This window comes from Bufo gargarizans, chromosome 8 (assembly GCF_014858855.1).
Source record: "Bufo gargarizans isolate SCDJY-AF-19 chromosome 8, ASM1485885v1, whole genome shotgun sequence".
NCBI classification, from domain to species: Eukaryota; Metazoa; Chordata; class Amphibia; order Anura; family Bufonidae; genus Bufo; species Bufo gargarizans.
The window spans coordinates 11,517,454-11,537,401 of record NC_058087.1 but is presented as its reverse complement, the minus strand read 5'-3'; the positions used below and the strand labels follow the sequence as shown (position 1 = coordinate 11,537,401).

The window sequence follows — 19,948 nt, the reverse complement described above, 5'->3', positions numbered from 1 at the left end:
TCAATCACCAGAGCACCCGAGCACTTTGGTGCTCAATCAACACTAGAAAGCAGTGCTCGCACGAGTGTTGCTGCCTCTTCAAACAGCTAATCGGTGGGGGTGCAAGGAGTCGAACTTCCAACTATCTGATATGGATGAACTATCCTGAGGATATGTCATCAATAATGTAGCACTTGTTTCACTCCTTTCAAAAGTAGTGGATTGCTGTTCTTGGTTACCTTTAGCAGTCCCATGGAATTTGAATAGAGCGGCACTGCACAAGCTCGACCAATGCTCGATTCAAACAGAGGATAAGACACCCTGTTTTTCGTGATTGGTGAAGGACTCAACAGTTCCCCCACTAATCTAACAATTATCCAGTCGACTGGGAAATTATTTTTACAGAATACCCCTTTACTACACTTATTATAAGAGTCCCATTTCACAGAATATGATAGAAAATAAGAAAGTGGATAATAAAGCAGGCGAATTAGAGCTTCTATTACACTTCATAAAATATACAAGTTCACAGGATATTAATACAGAATTAACTGTAAAATCTGTGTATCCACAATTAATGTTCAGGAAAGCCATTATAGATGAAATTTTTTGTGTGACTACTTTTTTATATTGGTAAAGCTGATGTCCTAGCATTTAGGCTGGACATACCTGGATAGGTCTGCGTCTCACCCGACCGAGAATTTCACAAAATGTGTTACTATAGGGCAACGGGGGTATACATCGCAAGAAATCAGCTGTAACTATTGCTCGTGTGTTGCCATTATTTGGAACTTGAGTCCCCTTGTGGATTGAGGACATATATGCTTTATCAAAGATTAGCACTGTGCTGTATGAATGTTTCTGTGTGTGGGAAGGGGGGTTGTCATGCTATAGAACAGGAGATGAGGAGATTGAAACTGCAACACCAAGAAGTACAAGCTGTAAGGTTACGAGAGGAAGTAGCAGGTGTCGCTAAGATCTGCAAATGATCACATTTTCAAGAACCTAGCTCCAATCTGTTGGATGGGGGGGGGGGGGATATATAAGCCAGATTGAGAGCAAAGTATTTAAGCCACATGAAACCTCACAAATCAGATCAAGTTGTGTCGGACGATTGTATGATACCTCCTGTTTATTGACATGCCTTTTATAGCCGCTTGTCACAGACTGAGAGGGAAAGAAGCCCTAAGCTGAGAGTCCATGGTTAATCAATCGATGAACTGGAATGAGAGCAAGAGGTGCACAGAGGCGAACCACTGCACAGACAGATTGTTTGATTAGAAGAATGGTGCATAGTGATCCATTCTTTACTGCAAGTTGATGTCTCATCCCAAGCCTAGAGCAGCAAACAGCATCTACACAAACCATCAGAAGGCGTTTAGACTATATGTAGCTAGAAGACAGACGTCCAACTACAGATGTTCCATTGACCTCACACCACCACTTTAAAAGGCTATCGTGGTGCACAGCAAGACAGCAATAGAGGCTAGACTGAAGGTATATCCTCTGCAGCAATGAGTCCTGCTTTTGTCTCGCACACAATGATAGCCAGAGTTTGGTCTGGAGACCACATGAGCAATGTCATAAAGAGGCCTTCATAAGGAAATGTCACACTGGTCCTACTCCCAGAATTATTGTGTAGGGTGGCATAATGTAAGGGAGGCATAAGGTAAGGTAATCTTCATTTCAGGTACACCAACAGCTGTGCAATACACTGTTTTGGTCATGGAACCAGTGGTACAGACATTTCTCCAAAGTTATGGTCATACAGCAGATGAACTGTCTATGATGTGTTAGTTATTTGAATATTATATATATAATTTATGTACCTTTTTCCCGTTCATATGAGGTTTCTGTTTTATCTTGTTTAAGGCAATGCAGTGTAATTTACTGTACTCACCACTGTTTTCCTTGAGGTTTTACATTAGTTACAGCTGTTTAAACATTTACAATATGAAGACCTTCTCGAGATGGCTCCTCTGCCAGTTCTCTGAGGCCAAAACTGCTTTCCCTCACTTCCCATACACACTTGCTTTAGCCAGCAGCTCCCTGTCAGCCAATTAGATTGGATTACTGAGAGACACGCCTCCTCACTCTGGAGCCTAATGCAGGCAAGCAGTGTGAAGGACCGCCCCTCCGTCTTCCTGTCTTCTTAGCCAGAGACAGACAAGCCATAGCAACTGTCTTTTAAGGGAGCAGTGGAAAGGGACAGGGGACATTAATGAAAGCTGTTATTATAAGGTAATTACAGATTATTTGACAATCATTGACAGACTAACTCAGGTATACATGCCTAGCTCTAATAAACTAGCAAATAAAATAAAAATATGACAGTTACACTTAAAAAGGATTGTCTTGCCATTGCCTCTTTGCTCTAGTTCATGGAAAAGGGATGTGAGTGGAGGATGTCATTCTATAATGTCTATATGCCATAAAGACACATAAGAGCAGAAAGTTATCAGTGGATAATGTCAATCTATAATGTTTATATGCCCTAAAGACACATATGTCCTATTTGGACAACTCCTTTAATTAATGTTCTTCAGTTTTGTAGGAATAGCATATACTTAGATCGTATTAATATTTTGTATCTTACTGTTTTGAATTATGATAATTTACTACTTTATTAATTGTGTTTTCACAGGTGGAAATTCACTTTCAACCTTTATATATTTACTTATGGGGTCCGATATCTCAAAAAGGTAGGTGCATATTTTTTTTATATCCATGCAGTGGCATGCTCCTGGTCATAGATAATTAACTTAATCCAAATGGACAGTATAATAACCTCTGAATATCCACTAAAACTAGTTTCACTAACTCGTGGACACCTGATGCTCACAGAACATGTGAAGGTAAGGTAGTCTTACAGTTGAATAATCATGTTTAAAGGGGGTTTCAATCTTTACATATTGATGATCTATCATCAGTAGAGATGAGCGAATTTCTTGAAAATTCAATTCGGCTGATTCGCCGAATTTCACAAACAAATTTGCTTCGTGATTAATTACTTCGCCACAAAGCGCATATTTTTGTAAGTAGCGGGTGCAATGACAGGAAGCTGCGATAGCGCTGCCCCCGTCATGGTACCCCTCAGATGCCGCGTTCATACATGATCGCGGCATCTGAGTGCACAAACAGTGTGAAATTAGCATTAAAAAACATTACATCAAACTTACCGTGTCCAATTGCGCGCGACGGGCCGGCTGGCACTATCTTGCTTGAAGATTTCGGCCGGATTACATCACGCCGGCGTGGTGACGTATAATGTCATCACGCCGCCTGGTATGATGATGTAATCTCGCACTGCACAGGATTTCAGCCGAGATCTTCAAGCAAGATGGAGGCTGGCGGCCCTTTGCGCGCAAATGGAGGCAGTAAGTTTGAATTCCAGGATTAATCGATTTGCTGACACGAAGCACAAGGAAATTCGTCTTCTAGGGGGATTTTCGTGGGGTTAGATTAGCTCTAATCATCAGGATAAGCCCTCAATATCAGATTGGAATCCGACACAAGGTAAACCCACTGATCAGCAATTGCCTCCTGACACCAGAAGCAACACAATGGACGGTGCCAGAAGCTGAAAGCTCCATCTGTTGTACCAGGTTACTACAGCTCAACTCCAATTTACTGTGTTGTTTATGGTCGAAACAGCTTTCAAAAACAGCTGATCAGTGGGGGTATTGGGTAATGGACCACCCAATCTGATATTGCTGACCTATCTTTAGTATCGGTCTTGACTATGGACAGTAGTGTCCTAAAAGCACATGTAAGGGTAAAAGGGGTTGTTTAAAAAATCTTATTGCAATGGTTCGAGATTCTCTGTGACTGTGGTTCATTTGTAAATGACTGCTCTGTCAACATAGAGCTGTCAGGAATGGCAAGTGAAAATATTGAAAAAGTATGTGCGATTAATGCAACATGTTGGTTTGGTCTATGGGGCCAGAAGATTGGTGGTAACTTTAGGAGAACTGTGACCCCTAACCATACAGTAGCATAAGCCATTGATGAAACATTGTTTGGCCATTGTTATTAGCCTTGACGCCCCCTTAAAATTCACATTTAGTTAGAAGTGTCTCTTATTGATGATAAACCGTTAGTTAGAGTCTTCCCAAATTTGCAATAGTTTTTCTGGTGAATTCTATCAAAGTGCAGAGATACCGGTAAGACTAGAACTACATGGTGAGTGCAAAGTGAGCTTAATACTTGAATATTGTTAATTGTTAAAATTACATCAAATTTACCACAATTTACAGTAATTTTCATTTTCTGTTGTCATTTAGATTGTGCCAAATTATTAGGACAATGAAAACATTAAATTACTTCCATGTGACCCTTTAATAGTCATAGAACCTCCATATCAGTGTCACGAGGGTGTCAAGAACCACGCCTGACTCCGTTATACCCGGGGTCAGGAAGTCGCAGCGGTTGGTTGCGCGCTCTATGTAGAAAGATAGGGCTGTTTCTTTATGGTAGCTTTCTGGGTTTGCTATGCAACCCTTTTTGGCTCAATCAGGGATCCGTAGCTCCTTCTCCTCAGCTGTTCCTTGTCCAGCACTCCCAACCTCCTTATATTCCTCTCTCACACTTCTCTGGTTGCCAGATATAGAGCTTCCTGCCTGGACTTCTATACTGACCCACTGGAGCTGTGTTGCTGCGTTCCCTGGTTGTTGTTCCAGAACGTTACCCTCCGGATCCCTGTTGGGCCTTTGTGGTCTGCTGTGGTCGCCCACCTGGGATTATATGTTTGTCTGTATTGTCTGTCCTCTCCTTGGTGTTTTCCTCTTAGTGTCAGTGGTGCGGACTAGTGATCCCACCGCCCCGTTCACTACCTAGGGCTCATCTTAGGGAAAGCCAGGGTTTAGGCACGTGATCGGCGTACGGGTGAGGAACCCGTCTAGGGACGTCAGGGCAGTCAGGTGCCAGCCGCAAGGTGAGTCAGGGGTGACCACCTTTCCCTCTCCCTTGGGCAGGGCTTTCCCTTTTCCCTCCCTGTGCGTGACGCCGGTCATTACAATCAGTGACAGAAGGATGACCCAATATACAGTGCCCTCCACAGGATCCCCATAACAGCCACAGCCACAGGACGACCATAACAGTGATAGCAGAATGACCTTCTAATAGTGACAGCCCCATGACCACCATAACAGTGACAACCTCATGACTTCTTAATAGTGACAGCTACAGGACCACCATAACAGTGACATTCACATGACTCCTTAATAGTGACATGAACAGAACCACAATACAAGTGACAGCCACATGACCCCTTAATAGTGACATCCACATGACACCTTCATAGTGACAGCCGCAGGATCACCATAACATCGACATTCACATGATCTCTTAATAGGAACAGCCACAGGACCACCGTAACAGTGACAGTCACATGACCCCTTAATAGTGACAGCCACATGACTCCTTCATAGTTACAGCTACCGATCATGACCACCATAGCAGTGACAGCCACATGACCACTTCATTGTGACAGCCACAGGACCACCATAACAGTGACATCCACATGACTCCTTAAAAGTGACAGCTGCAGGATCACTGTAGTAGTCTAACAAGATGAGTCCCAAATACAATGCCTGCCAAAGAAGTCCCATAACATTGACAGTTGAAGTATCCCCATAGCAGTGACATAAAGCTGATTGGACTATGCCATATGCAGGAGAAAATGTAGATTAACTATAGAGTGAAGAGTAGGACCTTGTGATAAAATATTGCCCATGAGAGAGGGTGAATAAGCATAATCCTTAATATAAGTTGGGCCAAGTGTTCATAAACTTGTGTCTACCAGCTGTAGAGCTCCTCTAGGTGGAAAAGCTGATGCACCTTCTCCAGCCATTGCACAATCGTCAGAAGGTCCCTGTCTCTTCATCTAAGAGGAATTGGCAACTTATACTGTATAAGTCATGTGATGACACAATATTTAGCTGGCTTAAAGTCTTTAGAAGGGAGCCTGAGGAGGATAGTCTCAGGTAGCAAGGAGACCTCTCTGTTACTGATTGTTTTAATAGCACTTTTGATGGTCTGTCAGAATGGTTGGATGGACAGGACATTCTTGCCATAACTGAATATAAGTGCCCGAGAACCACTACACTGAAAAATTCATCAGTTGGAGAGAGACTAGCTTTCTTCTGGAAAACTAGGGTTTTGTACCAGCACAAATTTGTTTTTTAAAGTTTTCCTGGACCCTAATACAATAAGAGAATAGAGTGTGGATATCTTATTCACAAAAGGAAAGGCCAAGCTCGTTCTCACACTCTTTTACAAAATAGGGCTTTCGGGTCACTGTACGAGAGAAGAGGTTATAGTCAGTAGACATTAGATAACGACATAGCATGAGAGATCCTTAGTAACTTCTTTCATTTTATCCTTTCTATATAACTGAGCTTTGGGAGAAATGTTGCTTGTGAACAAGATATTTTTGTAGAGTTGTATTTCGGTAATGACCCCATGAAGTATTTACATATTGGAACATGGTTGGAAAATTGTACATTGTACTAGACTGTGTTTCCATTTTATCACTCTTTCTCGAGATATAAAAAGTTGCCTAGCAACTATTCCTCTCCTAAGATTTTCAAATGATTTGGAACATAAAAAAATACTTTGTCAGAGCAAGTGCTTTCCAATCTTACTTATCAAATACATACTGTACACATCATGGTCACGCCACTATTTGTGCTGACAAAAAAAAAAAATCTGTATTCACCATAAAGTGAGCTACCTTTGAGCTTCTCTTGGGGAATTTCTGATATGTTCAGTTGCTGACTTGTGAGCTGCGAAATTAATTTATTTCCCTTATACCGTCTGCTACAACTCGGTGGGGAACGGGGCTGTAGACAAAATACCGATTAGCCATTTCTTTGTGCTTGGTGAGGATTACATTTTCTTTGAGAAATAAAGTTCTTTATTTCTAATAAATCTAAATTATTTATTAAGCCTTTTATACGGCCATTTGTATTATGCCGCTATGAAAAATGTATTATCCTGTATGTGGTAATGGTAATAATTATTTAACCTTCACAAATAGAAAGGGTCAATAGGAAATAGTTAGAAACTTGTAAGAGGGTTATACAAGGGTGGTCCAGCTGTTTTGTGGAATCACCTATGAGCTGTAATTACAAATAATCTGATACTCAACTTTTAAATCTCCCAGTTCTCCAGCATCGGGGATCCCGTGGTCTCCCACTTGTCAATGTTTTTTTTTGTTAACTGGTATGTGACAGCTGAAGCCAATCACTGGCCACATTAGTCATGTGCCATACATAATGGTATCATCTCTGCAAGCAGTGATTGTCTCCAGCAGGTAGTCAGGCATTGTAGAAACAGAGACTGCTGGATGACCATGGGATCCCATGAGCAACACAGCAAATATTTTAAAGTATAAATATGGGCTTATTTATTAGTTAAACCCATAAGCATAAAAAAAATATTATCTGAAGTTCTCCCTTTAATTAATCTGGACTGTTTTGGGCCTTAAACGGGGTTGTCCATCTTTAGAGACTCTTTTAATAGACCCCTGTATCATATTATACCTGTTGAAAAACTCATACTCACCTGCTCCACACCACTCTGTTCTGCTTCCCTGGCTCTGTTCTGCAGTCTTCCGGGCCCCGTCTGTACATGTATAGACAGATGGGGTCATGTTCGCCACTGCAGCTCAAGATTGGCCTCAGCTGTGACATGTCCCTGTATCACTGCTGGGTCATGTGCCACTTGGGGACACATAACCACTGAGGCCAGTCATACAGCAACACTTGTGACCCTGTCTCTCTGGAAGTTAATAAGATGGGGGCTGGAAAGCCCTTGAAGGGTGCCAGGGAGCTGGAATGGAGCAGCAAGGAACAGGTAAGAATGAATTGAAACAGGTAAAAAATGCTGCAGATGTCTGTTAAGATTTGTATTTCCTTTTTCTCATCTTTGCACTCTGAAAGCCAGCATTTATTTTTTTATTTTGTGCTGATCTAACTTATTTTTTAATAAATAGGTCACCTTTAGTCTATGGGTTGGTGTGGTAAAAGCTATGTACAGTATTAGTTTTTTACCATTGTACTTTTGCACAATATTAGCCCATTTACTAATTGAAAAAGTTTTCTTAGTCACTGCATTCCCAAGAGCCATACATTATATATTTTTACATCAATATACAATACTCACAAAAAGTTAGGGATATTTGACTTTTGGGTGAAATTTATTGAAAACATAAAAAGTTCATGCTATAGTGATATTATAACATGAAAGTAGGGCCTCTAAGTAGAAGCATGCAATGGTGATTTCCTCATCTCAAGCAATGTATTGAAATAAATAAATAGCTTGTCATGTGGCCTTGGACATCGATTACAGCTTGACAACGACATCTCATGCTGTTCACAAGTTGACTTATTGTCTGCTGAGGCATGGCATCCCATTCTTCTTTCCTTCCTTTGAGGGATATCTGGCTATCACTGTGTTGAAGACCCATAACTGGGGCTCCACAACTATTTTGCATATTATTGTTCATACAGAGGCACAATGACCAGATTAATGATGTAATTTAAGTAGTATGGGCTTGTCACTGTACCAGTCACAAGTTTAGGGTAGTTCTGTATTGACTAGACACACCTGCCCACACTATAATACCACCACCACCAAAGGCTCGTCTGGTGACAACAGTGGTTGATGCATAGCATTCTCCTTGACGTCTCCAACATCGTTGGTGGCCATCATTTCTGTTCAGTGTGAATCGATTTTCAACAGTGAACAGCACTGAGGACCATTGGTCCCTCATCCAGCGTAAATGTGCCTGGTGGTGTGGTCAGATACCCTTGAAGACCACGCTGATGTAAACGGTTACAAATGGTCTGACGTTATACTTGGGTGCCTCTCATCTCCCTTAAATGTGCCTGGAGTTGTGTAACATTCCTCATACGATTCCATAGGACATTGTTCACAATTAAGCGGTCATCAGTGTGAGATGTGGCCAAAAGATGTTCACTTCTATGCCTTTCTGTGACTCTTCCAGTCTCTCTGTATCTCTGTTGCAACCTGCTGATGACACACTGTGACACTCTAAGCTCAGTGCCCACTTCTGTCTAAGAGCATCCTGCTTGAAGCCTCATAATAGCGAGGAACTGTTGATCAATTGTTAGGTGTCACCTTGGTCTCTCAATGTCAAAATGTGAACAGCATAATGAGGAGGACTGTTTAAATACAATTTCAAATTGAACCAGGAATTTTATTGTGCGATTCATGAATCACACACCTGTTTTGTGAATTTTGCTGTTAAGCTCTCTGTTAGAGAACAGCAAGTTGTGCAAAAAGTACTGAAACATTAAACAGTTAGGCAGGTGCATTCAAAAGTTTAGAGAAGGTCACATTAACTTCACCTGTAAAGAAAAGAGTGCATTTTAGGTTCATCCTGAAATTTCACCCACAAGCCAAGTATCCATAACTTTTTGTGAGTAGTATATGAGGGCTAGATTTTGAATGTAAATTATTGAGTAACTTTTACTAATTTTGGGGGGTAGGGGGAAATGGATTAAAAGCAATTTAGTAATATTTTGCATGTTTCGTATATCAATCAACGGGTCATTACTAGAGATGAGCGAATCAAATCAGATGAAGAAATTTAGATTTACAACGAATGCAAAATTCCTCGCGCCTTGTGGTAACGAATCACAATTTTTCCTAAAATGGCGGCTACAATGGCAGCTACACGTGTGAGGACTGTGGGAAGGCGGGCTGACCCATAATGCCATGCATGCAGCCAATCAGCAGCCAGCCAGCCCTGTGATGTCACATCCTTATAAATATGGTGGCCATCTTAGTGTCAGACATTCTGAGTGCAGGGACAGACGTGAGAAGGCGCTAGGGACAGCAATAGGAAAAACCTCATTGCGAAAAAAAAAAATGAAAACATTATTTATAAGTGCAGGGAAAGGATAGGGAGGAATAATTTCACAGCATCTTAGTGCAGGGAGGGACGTCAGAAAGTGCTAGTGATAGTGCCAGAAAAGCGATTTACAAGTGCAGGGAAAGGATAAGGAGGAATTATTTCACAGGATCTTAGTGCAGGGAGAGACGTCTGAAGTCGCTTGGGACAGTGCTAGCAAAACCTCATTGTAAAAAAAAAAAGAAGAAGAAGCTATTTACAGGTGCAGGGAAACATTATTTGGGGATCCAAATAGCCATTATACAGCTCTGGCATTCCAGAAATGTGTTCTTGTTATTGGGGTGCAAGTGCTATGTTGTAAAGCCTTTAGTGGGTTATATCTGTGGAAAAAGAAAAATATATACGCATTTCACTTCTGCAGTTATTTGTGTAGAAAGAGTTTAGTGGCCTATTTCAGTACAAAAGGGAAAAATATATATGCATTTCACTTCTGCAGTTATTTGTGGTAAAAGCGTTCAGTGCAGGGGTGTAGCTATAGGGGGTGCAGAGGTAGCAGTCGCTACCGGGCCCAGGAGCCTGAGGGGCCCCAAAGACCCTTCTGCCACATAAGAAGACACAGTATTATAGAAAGTGCATGCTGTTCAAGTTACACCTCTGGCTGCAGGGAAAGGGGTAATGTCAAGAATTTGTACAGGGGGGTGCCGTTTCAATGTTTGCCTTAGGAAGCACGAAGGCAATGTGCTTCCCTGCCCCTGGCCATAAAGCACTGAAGGAAGAGGGGCCCAAGCTGAACTCTTCCACCAGGGCCCATAATCCTTTAGCTACTCCCCTGGTTCAGTGTCCTATTTCAGTACAAAAAGGAAAAAAATACACACACTTCACTATTGCATTTATTTGTGCTGCCATCTAGACACTATGTCACCTTGCCACTCTGTGGTATCCTCCTGCTGCTGCTGCCATCTCCACACTATGTCACTTTGCCACTCTGTGGTATCCTCCTGATGCTGCTGCCGCCATCTCCACACTCTGTCATTGGGCCACTCTACGGTCTCCTCATGCTGCTTCCACCTCATCAATATGTCATAGGGCCACTCTGTGGACTTCTCATGCTGTTCCCACCCTCCCCACTTCATGACTGGTGGACTATTTTTCCTTTCGGCCTGGCTGACATCATCATTTATTTGATTCTCCTTCTGATCTGTCAGAAGGAAGGAAAAATGAGACGTGCACCGGATCCTGTCTGTGTAGCAGCTGTAAGACCTGTGTGGTCCCATCAGAATTGGCTTATGATTTGGTAGCCAAAAGCAGGAGTGGGTACAAAACACAGTAGACATGCAAATATTCCACTCCTGTTTTTTTTTTATATTATCAATACTGATGGATTATTGAGCAAATGCTGACCGAGTGAAGGCGGATGCTCCACAGACAGGATCCGTTTTTTGTGGGTTATCATTCTGACGGATCGGAGGAAGGGCAAAATAATCAGTGACATCAACACAAACTTACTGCTGACACCCTCTCCACTCTGTCGGGGGGCTCTACTTGTATAAGCGTTTAATAGAACAGGTTCTGAAAACATCTTTGTGGAATCAGCTGGTGATGGTGTAAAAGGAGTGCGCTACTTCTTGGCACTAACATCGACCTGTAAGGCTGAGTTCATGCTTGAGTTATTTGGTCAGTTTTGGCCCCGTGGCCCTAATAAGTGAAGTGTGCAGTGATTCTAAGAGCGATGCCTGTCATCTGCATGTCATACTGACTCACAGTATTATTTCACTACCAAAGCAGACTCTCAATGCGTGTTACTATGAGGCACAGTGTTCTACACCACTATAAAGGCTCTCAGCATCCAGGAAAAAGCAGTTTTTTTAACATAATTTGCCGTGAATATTTTTGGATCGAACCAAATTTTTCCCGAAAAATTCAGCAAAGCGGCGGATCACATTTTTTAAAAATTCGCTCATCTCTAGTCATTACCATTGTGGTGATACCATGAAGTATATGTATTTTTTGAAAATCTATTTTGAAAAATGAAACCATTTTATTGAAAAAGAATGGAGGAAAAAGCAGACTGGGGGAGCCCAGGATACCAGGAAAAAAATGAATGTCATGCTTTTCAAAAGAGTCCTGCCTTGTTAGGCCTACATGCCACATTGAAGTTTTTTCCTGTATTCTGCGCTCCTACAGTCTGCTTTTTCCTCCTTTCGTTTACTGCATAATTTGGGTTCCTCTGGATCACCGGCAGGCAGTTGTGCTGTTGTGTTTTTTAGAGTTGTGCCTGGATTTTCACAACTCCATCTGGTGAGCTGTAACCCGTTCTCTGCCAGTCTTGTGCCTCTACCATGGAGTGCCTTGTGTTGTGATTTTCATTTCTCAACTTTACTGAAAAAGCCACAGCTACAATCGACATACAGTTATATCTGTGTATATTGTGAAAGAAGCCTCTTTGGTAATCAAAAGCAACATGAAAATACTTGGTCACCACATTTATAGAGTTTATAAAGAATGTTGCTCAAAATGAAAAACGTTCCACTTTCTGAGGGAGAAAATACCTTGAAGATGTTGTCTTAAATTAGAAAAAAAGGATCTGCTTTCTCTCAAAACAGTTCCACTCTTGTGGTCTGTGTCTGATAGTTAGTCCCATTATATAAGGGAATTCTGACTTAATGAGGCTTTACCACAAAATATATTTATCATCTATACACAGGTGAGAAATGTGTGATTGCTGGGGTTCCCCCTGGCATCTGGCGTCTTGAGCCCTCTTTCCATCTGACCTGATTGACCACTATGAGAATTTTGGAGCAAGGGAAACTTTTCCATGTGGGTGAGGAGGTCCAAGGAACTCAAGACCCTGGTTTTAGTGATCTTGAAGATCTTAGTAGTGGATCCCTTAAAGATGTATCACCTATCCTGTGTATTTGATGGGGTTGTTCAGGATTTTCATCCATAAGTCAAATTGTCTAGAAAGAATGTCATGTGCTTTTAAAGGACTGGACATATCTGTATTTGGACAGTGCTTTGAAATGCTTAACTTTTCAAGGGGCAGCAATGCAATAGAATTTAACATTTGCTGGTGGGTTACCCCACAGATTGCAGTTGATGCTACAGATTCTAGCAACAAAAGGGGATTATCCAACGTGGCCAATCTCTTTAAAGAGGTATTCCAGCTTTAGACCCCTTTTTAAATTTGGTCAGTACTGTACACTCACCTGCTCTCCGCAGGTCCATTCCAGTGCTGAGGGCTTGATATGTGCTCTTCCAGTCCTTGTTCTGTGAACTTTCAGGTGGAGGTCAATCAGATAGGGGTTTTCACGAACCAGTGGGTTTGAACCCAATGTGTCTGTCCTACCTCCTCTAAGGACGTTGTCTAAGTGAGCCCCTCATTCTTCACAGTACCCCTGATAGCGGGGATAGAATGTCCCGAGGGGAACACCAGGTTGCTACCTCTTGAGGAGGATTGGCACACGAGGCAGCTGGTCCAGATAGACCAGGAGGTACCTAAGCAAGGTACAAGAGGTACAGACATCAACAGGCAGTATCAACAGTTCAGGACCAAAGGATGAGGCAGAGGTGAAGTCAAACAAGCAATAGGTCAGAGCAGGCAGCACAGGTACTGGTCTGGCAATCTGGGTCAGCAACAGGAGAGTCAAGGCAAGCAGACAGGGATCAAACAGGTAGCAGAGTCCAGAAACACAAGCACAGGTCAGGTACACAGCAACACAAGCAGAAATATCAGCAACCTTTGCAGGACACAAGGACCTTGACGCTCAGGCTCCTAGGAAAGGGGCTGAGCCACTTATATATGTGCAGGAGGGCTAGGAATGGTAAGCAGGGTCTCAGGCAGTGTGACAACCTCATCGGCACAGGCGTGGCAGATCACAGGCTAGCAGAAGCCTGTGGTCTGCACCGCAGATGGCAGTATGGAATGATACTCAGTTGAGTATTGTCTCAAGAAATGGACCCAAAAACTGCATCTGTGATTTCAGCCTGACAGTGCATAGCTGGTTGTTCGAAAAAGTTAAAATTGTGCTGCAAAATACAAAAATTTATAAAAAAGTTTAAGGCACAAGTTATGAGAACTTAGTTACTATTTCAGTGATTCATGATACAATGTAAATTCAGACTGACCTCGTGGGAAAGCAGCAGGTCTCTGCTAACAGACTAGAGTTCCTGTCAAAACAATCCTTTAGAACTAGTCTCACTGAGAATTCCAAGAGAAAAAGTTTTCATGCCTACTCAAGCACTGCTTCTCTGTATGCCCGAATGGACATTGTTCTGCATTCAGTTTATCAAGTAATCACTCTATTAGCATATTTATAATGGACACAATGAAATCATCCTAAAAATAGTCAAAGATATTTTATACAATTACCAGAATGGGAATTATCAATGCAGCAAAAGCGTGGAAAAGAGTTTCAGATGCCTTCTTCTTATAGTTTTGTTTATAATATACAGCTGTGTCTTGCCTTACCGTTCTTCTTGGCCTGAGATATCCTGAGAGGAGTGTCATGTCTTTAATACTCATTTTGGGATATGTGGAGCCAAGAGGAGAACTAAGGAAGAACACATCTTACTGAAGAAAGTGAAAAACAGGGGTTCATGTATACCGGGGTGTCATAAATGTCAAGTCATCTAATCGAGTACTGTGTATATAGAGAGGTTGCCCTGGTGAATGTTTCCCTTTCAATTAACCCTTTTATAGCATTAGACTCCTAATGTTACATTCCAAAAAAAATAAACTGAAAAAAATCAAAGCATGTAATGAGTGTTGGCCCAAGTCAAGTGATTTTATACAAATCACTAAACTCCATCTCTGGAACCTGGGTACCAAGAAATAAGGCATGTGGAGAGAACCAGTTCAATGGGCTCAAGTCATTTTCTAAGATTTTTTTTGAAACAACCCCTTTATCATAGTTCCCTTAAAAGGAAATCTGTAAAATATAAATGAATGCGTACAATAGAATCCATTAAACAGTTTTCTGATGTGTCCATGAGAGGTGCAACATGAAGCCAGGTGATGAAGAACCCTGCCCAATGCAGTTCCTTCTCAGGCATGTAAATCCCAGGATAAATTTGACTCAATTACAGTTAGATTTCCTAAAAAGATCCCCTCTTTGAGAAGACCAATGGTGGTGGTGGTGGAGGCACATGCAGTGAGTGGAGGGTGCTGGAGTTGCTGTGACCCATCACTGCTAAAGGGTTAATACAAGGTTCACTACTAAAGAGTTAATGCCATGGTTTACACTCTGCTATCTGTTAGGATGCTTTTTGAGATGATATGTGCGCTATTTTTCCCCAAAAGGTTATATATGGGTAGGAATTAGTTAATTGGAAGTCATTAGTTGCAGTTGCCAGGTAGTGTGCTGGTCCCATGATTGCTTGGTTAGATAGTTTTGCTGCTGAACAGTCAAGAGAAAAGACCTGTTTGTGTGTGCTTCTGAAAAGTAGGCCAAAACAGAATCCAGGAAAACACCATTCCTAATGCCCCTTTCACATGGGCGATTATTCCACGCCGGTGCAATGCGTGAGGTGAACGCATTGAACCCGCACTGAATTCTCACCCATTCTTTTCAATGGGGCTGTGTACATGAGCGATGTTTTTCAAGCATCACTTGTGCGTTGCGTGAAAATCGCAGCATGCTCTATATTCTGCGTTTTTCACGCAACACAGGCCCCATAGAAATGAATGGGGCTGCGTGAAAATCGCATAGCATCTGCACGCAAACGTGGATGTGATGCGATTTTCACGGATGGTTGCTAAGGAGACGAGGGATGAGCGACCCAGGACCCCATTTACTTTATTATTTTCCTTTATAACATGGTTATAATGGAAAATAATAGCATTCTTTAATACAGAATGCAAAGTCAAATGTCAATTGAGGGTTAAAAAATAATAAAAACATTACTCACCCCATCCACTTGATTGCGCAGCCGGGATCCTCTCCTTTGTTTTTATTGAAGGACCTGCAAAAGGACCTTTGCTGACGTCACCGCGCTCACGACCATGTTATAATGGAAAATAATAAAATCCACAGAACACCGAACCCAAACCCGAAAATTCAGTTTTTTATCACACGCATGCAAAACGCATTGCACTCGCGCGGAAAAAAATGAAGAAGGCAACGATTTTCCCTGAGCGCACCCGCATCGTTTCCGCCCCTCACCCGCGACGCCTGTGTGAAAGGGGCCTAAGAGTGGAAAGCTGGCAAAAATAATTATTGCCTGAGGGAACACTATGTCCAGAAAGTCATAACCAATTCAAGGCCATTCTGGACTGAGACAATAAGGTAAACGCACGTTTATTGCACAAGACTTTACTGCATGTGAAAAGGTTTAATAGCCTCCGGTGCCTGCTGCACTTCTAAGATGGGCTGGCCATCTGATCTAAGACTGCATCCTGTAATTGGGAACTGCAGAAAACATATTGAGAGTGATTGCATGTGGTTAATTTAGGAAGATAGACTCCTATATACAGTCACCTCCTATATACAGTCTTTGGAAAAAGCCTACTCTGTGATATACCTCAGATCTGTGCCAACTGCTTACATTTGTGCTACAACCTCCATCTATTCAATAAACAGAGACTTTATTTATTCCAACCAAACTGGCCTGATCATTTCCTCCATCATTTTCCGGCCCCTCTACCTCTGCTCTGCCTTCCACCTGCTGCCTGGCCACCTAACATCAAGGCCACCCCAGCCACCACCAGGTGGGAGATGGCTTGCTCCACTCTAACCAGTAAACACATGGCCCATGGAGCGCCGGAGCAGGGATTAGCCAGCGTAAGGAACATGACCGCCTTCATTGCCACCACACCTATCCTCCAGCAACAATTATGCCTCCCCTGCAGGCCCGTGCACCGCAGAGCTACCCCAAAAACAGTTGATGGTTGAGAGAGGGAGCCCCCTTCCTCTATTAACCACATGGATGCCACTGCTGCGGCATCTAAGGTGTTACAGCAGAGTGTCAGCATACAGCTGACACTCGCTGCTGATGGCGGCGGTCAGGAACCGCCGCCATCAAATACAGCAGGGGAACCGCATCGGGGGCAGGGGGCACAGATGGGGGCAGGGTGCACAGATAGGGGGGGAACCGCATCAGGCGCACAGTTGGGGCCGGATACTTGGGGGGGCGCATCAGGGGCAGACAGGGACAGATGGGGGCAGGGCCAGAAAGGAGGGGATACGGCCAGCATGGAGGGGGCATGAATAGGACAGAGCGCATGGCAGGCGAATAGGTTGGAGGCAGGGTGCACGGGGGTTGGGGGGGGAAATCGATGGACAGATTTCAGGCTCTGATCTGCAAAAACAGGCACTTTTACACTGCGGCGATCCGATTGGTTAGTCTGCACAGACTAACCAATTGGGTCGATCTCCGGCAAGGGACCACTCTGTTTAGTCCCTTGCCGGCATTACTGGACTGTATGCTGTCCGTGACAGCAGCAGTGCAGGGACAGAAGCTTTAATCCAAGCGTTTTGCAGAGCTTGGATTAAAGAGCTGCCATGACGTCTATATACATGCTAGCTGCAGCGGGCATGTGCAAATAGCACGTATATAGCCATATGGCAGTAGGGAAAGGGTTTAAAATGCAGCAAGAGGCAGAATTGAAAAAAGTTATCCAAGGTTATTTAAATCATTTAGCAAACACAGGAGACTGGCTGACTTCCTTTACTAATGAATGTATTCTATAAATGTTTAGAAGTGCTGGACTGATGGCTTTTACCGTAATTTATGATAATCAGTAGGTTTCTTGTTGTATATTAGTATATTAAAAAAATCTTTGGAAGCTGTCTGGCAGCTTTTTGATCTCCTGATGAAGAGCGCTGGCCATTACAGGGGAACTGTCAGCTGTTCTGGTTTAGTAAATGTATGCATGTACAGTATGTTGACAACTCTTCAGCCTTTCAGCCCAGGAGGTTTTTTTGTTTTTACGTTTACTTTTTTCCCTTCTTGCATTTCTGGGGCCATAACTTTTAAATTTTTTCTGTTCACATAGCCATATGAGGGCTTGTTTTTTGCAGGATAAGTAGCACATTCTAATTCCACCATTTAAAATTGTATAAAATATAGTGGGGAGCTAGTAAAAATTCCAAATTGAGTGAAATTGGAAAAGAAAAAGAAAATTAGTTTTTACGGCATTTCCTATATTGTAAAACTGACCAGTTACTTTCATTCTCCAGGTCAGTATAATTACAGCGATACAACATATGTGTCGTTTTTCTTGCTGAAAAAAAATTTAAACCCTTTAAAGAAAATTTATTTTGCACGGCGAGCTGTACTTTTATTTATTTTTTAAACATTTGTTTTTTTAAACACTTTTATAAAGTGTTTTATAAAGCCCCTTGAACAAAAGTAATGGCAGCACCCAATTGTTCATTGTTTTTTTTACATGTCCAAGGGTGATAAAAGTGAAACTGCACAATGTAGCTTTCTACAGAATTGTCACATGACAGGAAAGCTGACCGTTTCTCTCTAGTTAAATTTTATTTTAATCTTAGGCCCCCTTCACACGGGTGTCGTGGGTGAGGGCCGGATGCGTTGAGGGTTCATTGCGGGAAACCCACACGAGTAGACACGTGATTTCAGTCAGTTTTGTCTGCGATTACGTTCCGATGTTCAGTCTTTTCCATGCGAGTGCAATGCGTTTTGCACGCGCGTAAGGAAAAACTGAATGTGGTACCCAGACCCGAACCCGGACTTCTTCACTGAAGTTCGGGTTTTGGTTAGGTGTTCTGTAGATTTTATTTTTTTCCCTTATAACATGGTTATAATGGAAAAGAATAGCATTCTTTAATACAGAATGCATAGTAGAAGGTCAATTGAGGGTTGAAAAATAATAAAAACATAACTCACCTCATCCACTTGATCGCGCAGCCAGCATCGTCTTCTTTCTTCTTCTTTCAGGACCTGCAAAAGGACCTTTGATGATGTAATCCCGCTCACCACGTGATGAGCGTGGTGACGTCAGCGCAGGTCCTGCTGAATGAAGATAGAAGGATCTTTGATGAGCACGATTACTTCATCAAAGGTCCTTTGGCAGGTCCTGAAAGAAGAAGAAAAAAGACAATGCCGGCTGCACGATCAAGTGGATGAGGTGAGTTAATTTTTCATATTTTTTAACCCCTCAAGGCACATTTTACTATCACCGCTCATCTGCACAGTCCCATTGAAGTGAATGGGTCCGGATTCAGTATGGGTACAATGCGTTCACCTCACGCATTGCACCCGCGCGGAATTCTCGCCCATGTGAAAGGGGCCTTAGGGTCCTGGGATTCATTTATTTTTGGACACATTGGCGTGCAAAGTTTAATAGAGCCAGACAATGATGTGAGACAAAAATCTCTACCCTTTGGAGTGGTGAACCTTTTTGACAAATATTTTGAGAAATTTCTTGGAAATTCAGTATTCTTGGTTCGGTATAGTCTATTGAATAGGGAGGCAAAAGATGTGGACAGCACACCATGTGCTGTCCGCATTCGAATGTCCATTCCGCGGCCACGCAAAAAAAAATTTGAAATCCATTTTGCAGACAATAATAGTCATTTCGCAAAGTGCTGGATGTGTTGATCTGCAAAATATGGCACACGCACAGCTGGTATTCATGTTTTGCGGATCCACAATTTGCAGCCTTAGAGTGCTTTCACATGCAGCAGAAAATTTCTATGACTGAAAATCAGTTTCATTCAGAAGAATTCAGATGAATGGAACTGATTTTCTGGTAGCCTAAGGGTATGGCTACATGGAGCCACTTCCACAGGGTGGCACTATCGATATGACTCTGTTTTCTCGGGAGATACCTCTTTGCATATTGATGCAGCTTTGGAAGCCAAAACCAGGAGTGAATTAAAAACAAAATAGAAGTCGTATTTGTCCTTTATACTTTCTCTCCTTTTATGATCCTGCATCAGGATGGGAATCCAGACCTTGTGGTTGAATGCTAAAACATTCACATTTGCACCTACAAAGATGTATGCATGCTTGCCACATACATGGATTCACACAAACTCCCAAACTTACAGTAGGTGGATGCAGTCATGCTTGACACATCAGCACACATTGGGAAAAGTTTCTTGCTTTTTTTCTGGTGAGTCC

The 19,948-nt window shown here is 42.4% G+C and overlaps 1 protein-coding gene across 3 annotated transcripts in view; it reads left to right on the top strand.

The window, feature by feature from the left end:
• CERS6 (ceramide synthase 6) overlaps window positions 1-19,948 on the top strand; it is a 187,363-nt gene that overhangs the window by 74,830 nt on the left and 92,585 nt on the right. For all 3 annotated transcript variants that reach the window (XM_044303672.1, XM_044303673.1, XM_044303671.1), the window contains exon 4: window positions 2,624-2,681. In XM_044303672.1, coding sequence (XP_044159607.1) covers window positions 2,624-2,681 — 58 coding nt within the window. The remainder of the gene's footprint in view (window positions 1-2,623; window positions 2,682-19,948) is intronic.